Raw genomic sequence first — 6,573 nt, 5'->3', positions numbered from 1 at the left:
GACAGGATCTTATCATGTATCTCTGTATACAGTGAGCTCCCCCTAGTGGTGGCTGCAGACAGATTCTTATTATGTATCTCTGTATACAGGGAGCTCCCCCTAGTGGTGACTGCAGACAGAATCTTATCATGTATCTCTGTATACAGGGAGTTCCCTCTAGTGGTGGCTGCAGACAGGATCTTATCATGTATCTCTGTATACAGGGAGCTCCCCCTAGTGGTGGCTGCAGACAGAATCTTATTATGTATCTCTGTATACAGGGAGCTCCCCCTAGTGGTGGCTGCAGACAGAATCTTATCATGTATCTCTGTATACAGGGAGCTCCCCCTAGTGGTGGCTGCAGTGAAGATCTTATCATGTATCTCTGTATACAGGGAGCTCCCCCTAGTGGTGGCTGCAGACAGAATCTTATCATGTATCTCTGTATACAGGGAGCTCCCCCTAGTGGTGGCTGCAGACAGAATCTTATTATGTATCTCTGTATACAGGGAGCTCCCCCTAGTGGTGACTGCAGACAGGATCTCGTCATGTATCTCTGTATACAGAGAGCTCCCCCTAGTGGTGGCTGCAGACAGAATCTTATCATGTATCCCTGTATACAGGGAGCTTCCCATAGTGGTGACTGCAGACAGGATCTTATCATGTATCTCTGTCTACAGGGAGCTCCCCCTAGTGGTGGCTGCAGACAGAATCTTATCATGTATCTCTGTATACAGTGAGCTCCCCCTAGTGGTGGCTACAGACAGGATCTTATCATGTATCTCTGTATACAGTGAGCTCCCCCTAGTGGTGGCTGCAGACAGAATCTTATTATGTATCTCTGTATACAGGGAGCTCGCCCTAGTGGTGACTGCAGACAGAATCTTATTATGTATCTCTGTATACAGGGAGCTCGCCCTAGTGGTGACTGCAGACAGAATCTTATCATGTATCTCTGTATACAGGGAGTTCCCTCTAGTGGTGGCTGCAGACAGGATCTTATCATGTATCTCTGTATACAGGGAGCTCCCCCTAGTGGTGGCTGCAGACAGAATGTTATCATGTATCTCTGTATACAGGGAGCTCCCCCTAGTGGTGGCTGCAGACAGAATCTTATCATGTATCTCTGTATACAGGGAGCTCCCCCTAGTGGAGACTGCAGACAGGGTCTTATCATGTATCTCTGTATACAGGGCGCTCCCCCTAGTGGTGGCTGCAGACAGAATCTTATCATGTATCTCTGTATACAGGGAGCTCCCCCTAGTGGTGGCTGCAGACAGAATCTTATCATGTATCTCTGTATACAGGGAGCTCCCCCTAGTGGTGGCTGCAGACAGGATCTTATCATGTATCTCTGTATACAGGGAGCTCCCCCTAGTGGTGGCTGCAGACAGAATCTTATCATGTATCTCTGTATACTGGGAGCTCCCCCTAGTGGTGTCGGCAGACAGAATCTTATCATGTATCTCTGTGTACAGGGAGCTCCCCCTAGTGGTGGCTGCAGACAGAATCTTATCATGTATCTCTGTATACAGGGAGCTCCCCCTAGTCGTGGCTGCAGACAGAATCTTATCATATATGTCTATATACAGGGAGCTCCCCTAGTGGTGGCTTCAGACAGAATCTTATCATGTATCTCTGTACACAGGGAGGTCCCCCTAGTGGTGACTGCAGACAGGATCTTATCATGTATCTCTATATACAGGGAGCTCCCCCTAGTGGTGACTGCAGACAGGATCTTATCATGTATCTCTGTATACAGGGAGCTCCCCCTAGTGGTGGCTGCAGACAGAATCTTATCATGTATCTCTGTATACAGGGAGCTCCCCCTAGTGGTGGCTGCAGACAGTATCTTATCATGTATCTCTGTATACAGGGAGGTCCCCCTAGTGGTGACTGCAGACAGGATCTTATCATGTATCTCTATATACAGGGAGCTCCCCCTAGTGGTGACTGCAGACTGGATCTTATCACGTATCTCTGTATACAGGGAGCTCCCCCTAGTGGTGGCTGCAGACAGAATCTTATCATGTATCTCTGTATACAGGGAGCTCCCCCTAGTGGTGACTGCAGACAGAATCTTATCATGTATCTCTGTATACAGGGCGCTCCCCCTAGTGGTGGCTGCAGACAGAATCTTATCATGTATCTCTGTATACAGGGAGCTCCCCCTAGTTGTGGCTGCAGACAGGATCTTATCATGTATCTCTGTATACAGTGAGCTCCCCCTAGTGGTGGCTACAGACAGGATCTTATCATGTATCTCTATATACAGGGAGCTCCCCCTAGTGGTGACTGCAGACAGGATCTTATCATGTATCTCTGTATACAGGGAGCTCCCCCTAGTGGTGGCTGCAGACAGAATCTTATCATGTATCTCTGTATACAGGGAGCTCCCCCTAGTGGTGGCTGCAGACAGTATCTTATCATGTATCTCTGTATACAGGGAGGTCCCCCTAGTGGTGACTGCAGACAGGATCTTATCATGTATCTCTATATACAGGGAGCTCCCCCTAGTGGTGACTGCAGACTGGATCTTATCATGTATCTCTGTATACAGGGAGCTCCCCCTAGTGGTGGCTGCAGACAGAATCTTATCATGTATCTCTGTATACAGGGAGCTCCCCCTAGTGGTGACTGCAGACAGAATCTTATCATGTATCTCCTGTATACAGGGAGCTCCCCCTAGTGGTGGCTGCAGACAGGATCTTATCATGTATCTCTGTATACAGGGAGCTCCCCATAGTGGTGACTGCAGACAGAATCTTATCATGTATCTCTGTATACAGGGAGCTCCCCCTAGTGGTGGCTGCAGACAGAATCTTATCATGTATCTCTGTATACAGGGAGCTCCCCCTAGTGGTGGGTGCAGACAGAATCTTATCATGTATCTCTAAATACAGGGAGCTCCCCCTAGTGGTGGCTGCAGACAGGATCTTATTATGTATCTCTGTATACAGGGAGCTCCCCCTAGTGGTGACTACAGGCGACTAGCGGAACCCTTATAATTAACTCCTATCATGAAGTTGTCTTTTAGCATAGAGACCTATAGAGTACGCATAGTACAAGACGGCTGAGTTTCTGGTACAGTGTGTACTTTTTGACGTCCTTCGGATAAGGCTCCGTGTCTTGGGCCGTCTTTGTAGTTATCCTATAACTCAATGTCCTACTCTTGAAGGAGCTTTGAAACTTGTCAAGGAAAGAGGTTAATGGGCACATTTGCCCCCAGACCAGTGAAGGAGGTGATGACGCTTTTGGATACATTTGGAATTCACTGCGTTTCTTAAGCAACAATCCGCCTGATGATGTCACCAGTGTTGCTATGACGACAAGTTGCAATTTCTATAGTCTCCGGAGAAGAGGCTGATCGATGAATGGAGGGCAGAGAACCCCCGTCCTAATAATCCCCTCCCCCACCTGCCAAGGAGCAAAATCAATAGCTGTAATAAGGGCTCGGTCCTCGGGCGGTCACCGTGTCATGGCAGCCGTCACCTGGAGACGTCTGCGCTTCCTCACAGCTGCTGCCCCCGTCTCTTCCTTCACTTTATTTCAACCAAAAAATGGTCATTCCTTTTTCTTTCTGTTCCTGGGAAAGCTGGGTGACCACCAATACGTCATAGCCCAAGAGGAGCTCACACATTGATGACTCTGCTGCTGAACCCCTCGTAAGACCTTCTGTATACCAGGATCCCCCCATAAGACCAGCCACATTCCGGAAACACCCGAGACCCACCGTATAGCGGGAGTACCCCACACGGGCCGCCGTATACCGAGAGTACCCCACACGGGCCGCCGTATACCGAGAGTACCCCACACGGCCCGCCGTATACCGAGAGTACCCCACACGGGCCGCCGTATACCGAGAGTACCCCACACGGGCCGCCGTATACCGAGAGTACCCCACACGGGCCGCCGTATACCGAGAGTACCCCACACGGGCCGCCGTATACCGAGAGTACCCCACACGGGCCGCCGTATACCGAGAGTACCCCACACGGGCCGCCGTATACCGAGAGTACCCCACACGGGCCGCCGTATACCGAGAGTACCCCACACGGGCCGCCGTATACCGAGAGTACCCCACACGGCCCGCCGTATACCGAGAGTACCCCACACGGCCCGCCGTATACCGAGAGTACCCCACACGGCCCGCCGTATACCGAGAGTACCCCACACGGCCCGCCGTATACCGAGAGTACCCCACACGGCCCGCCGTATACGGGGAACACCCCACAAGACCCGCCGTATACGGGGAACACCCCACAAGACCCGCCGTATACGGGGAACACCCCACAAGACCCGCCGTATACCGGGCATCTGTCATCTATGTAACATTGCTGAGAAGTTATGGCCACAGGTGCAGAAGTGCATAGACCTGCTGTAGAGCAGACTGCCTCTTCATGCTGCACAGATTTGCAGATTTCCCTCCCAAAGTAACACAACAATGATCAGACAAGAGAGTAAAGGTGCAAAAGAGGCGAGACTGTAATTAATATCCGGGTACAGACAGGGCGAGGAGACGGGGAGGGCACCGCCGGTCACAGGGCTGACACCAGGACCACCGGGGGGTCATCAGGTTTATACATTGCCTCAGACTTGGGGTGCAGAGACACTTTGAACCTATGAACCCCAGAATTCTTCTTTTCTTTTCCCCCAGCACCAAGAAGAAAGTGCCCCCAATGGTCCTGATATCCCTGTGCGGTGTAACCCATGTGGCAGCGGTGTGCTGCCGAGCACCATTATACCGGGACGGACGGGTCAGAGGTCACCGTGTCCATGAACCCCACTTTTCCCCTGTTCTTTTGGCTGCTGCACCCCGAGGTCTTTAGTCACAAAATTTCACCACAGATGTTGAATTTCTTTAAAATATTGTCCTGTAAATCCACTTCTGGAAATTGGCCACGGCCGTATACACCCCGGGGTATTTGGGGTTCGCACAGCTGTGACCCCAGGATACAATGCCAAACACTCGCCCGTCACAGACCAGGGGCCCCCCGGAGTCGCCCTGTAACGAAGAAGGGGAGAAGTTACCCTAAGTCTCCGTAATACGTGTCCACATGCTGAGGGGTTAAAAGGGGCCGAGGGGCAAAACAAATGTAACCAGAAGTCTGGACTGCACTGCTATATAGGAACTGTACCGGAGTATTATGTGGGGACTAGATGGCAGTATTATTTATGTGCTGTATGACAGTATTACATATCAACCGGCTGGTATCACTATTTACGACTATATGGTAGCATTACATGTGAACTGGCTGGTGCTGACATCTAGCACTATATGGCGATATTACTGGGGTACTGTATGGCGGTATTACGGCAGGTACTGACACCTAGCACTATATGGCGATATTACTGCGGTACTGTATGGCAGTATTGTGGCTGGTACTGACACCTAGCACTATATGGCGATATTACTTGGGTACTGTATGGCGGTATTACGGCAGGTACTGACACCTAGCACTATATGGCGATATTAGTGGGGTACTGTATGGCAGTATTGTGGCTGGTACTGACACCTAGCACTATATGGCGATATTACTTGGGTACTGTATGGCAGTATTACGGCAGGTACTGACATCTAGCACTATATGGCGATATTACTGGGGTACTGTATGGCAGTATGACGGCAGGTACTGACATCTAGCACTATATGGCGATATTACTGGGGTACTGTATGGCAGTATTACGGCTGGTACTGACATCTAGCACTATATGGCGATATTACTGGGGTACTGTATGGCAGTATTACAGCTGGTGTTGACATCTAGCACTATATGGCGATATTACTGGGGTACTGTATGGCAGTATTACAGCAGGTACTGACATCTAGCACTATATGGTGATATTACTGGGGTACTGTATGGCAGTATTACAGCTGGTGTTGACATCTAGCACTATATAGTGATATTACTGGGGTACTGTATGGCAGTATTACGGCAGGTACTGACATCTAGCACTATATGGCGATATTACTGGGGTACTGTATGGCAGTATTACGGCAGGTACTGACATCTAGCACTATATGGCGATATTACTGGGGTACTGTATGGCAGTATTACGGCAGGTACTGACATCTAGCACTATATGGCGATATTACTGGGGTACTGTATGACAGTATTATAGCTGGTACTAACATCTAGCACTATATGGCGATATTACTGGGGTACTGTATGGCAGTATTACAGCTGGTGTTGACATCTAGCACTATATGGCGATATTACTGGGATACTGTATGGCGGTATTGCGGCTGGTACTGACATCTAGTACTATATGGCGATATTACTGGGGTACTGTATGGCAGTATTACAGCTGGTACTGACATCTAGCACTATATGGCGATATTACTGGGGTACAGTATGGCAGTATTACGGCAGGTACTGACATCTAGCACTATATGGTGATATTACTGGGGTACTGTATGGCAGTATTACGGCAGGTACTGACATCTAGCACTATATGGCGATATTACTGGGGTACTGTATGGCAGTATTACGGCAGGTGCTGACATCTAGCACTATATGGCGATATTACTGGGGTAATGTATGGCAGTATTACTGCTGGTGCTGACATCTAGCACTATATGGCGATATTACT

At 49.6% G+C, this 6,573-nt stretch overlaps 1 protein-coding gene across 1 annotated transcript in view; it reads right to left on the bottom strand.

The window, feature by feature from the left end:
• Positions 1-4,480: 4,480 nt before the first annotated feature.
• Positions 4,481-6,573, bottom strand: part of LOC141171715 (trypsin-3-like) — a 99,684-nt gene continuing 97,591 nt past the window's right edge. Inside the window, exon 5 of the mRNA XM_073655365.1 lies at positions 4,481-4,984. Coding sequence (XP_073511466.1) covers positions 4,841-4,984 — 144 coding nt within the window. The 3' untranslated portion in view covers positions 4,481-4,840. The remainder of the gene's footprint in view (positions 4,985-6,573) is intronic.

This window comes from Phyllobates terribilis, unplaced genomic scaffold, assembly GCF_046119375.1.
Source record: "Phyllobates terribilis strain yellow unplaced genomic scaffold, ASM4611937v1 Scaffold_12__6_contigs__length_324123572, whole genome shotgun sequence".
Lineage (NCBI taxonomy): Eukaryota > Metazoa > Chordata > Amphibia > Anura > Dendrobatidae > Phyllobates > Phyllobates terribilis.
Note: the sequence above shows the minus strand (reverse complement) of the source record. Positions and strands in the feature narration are given on the sequence as shown.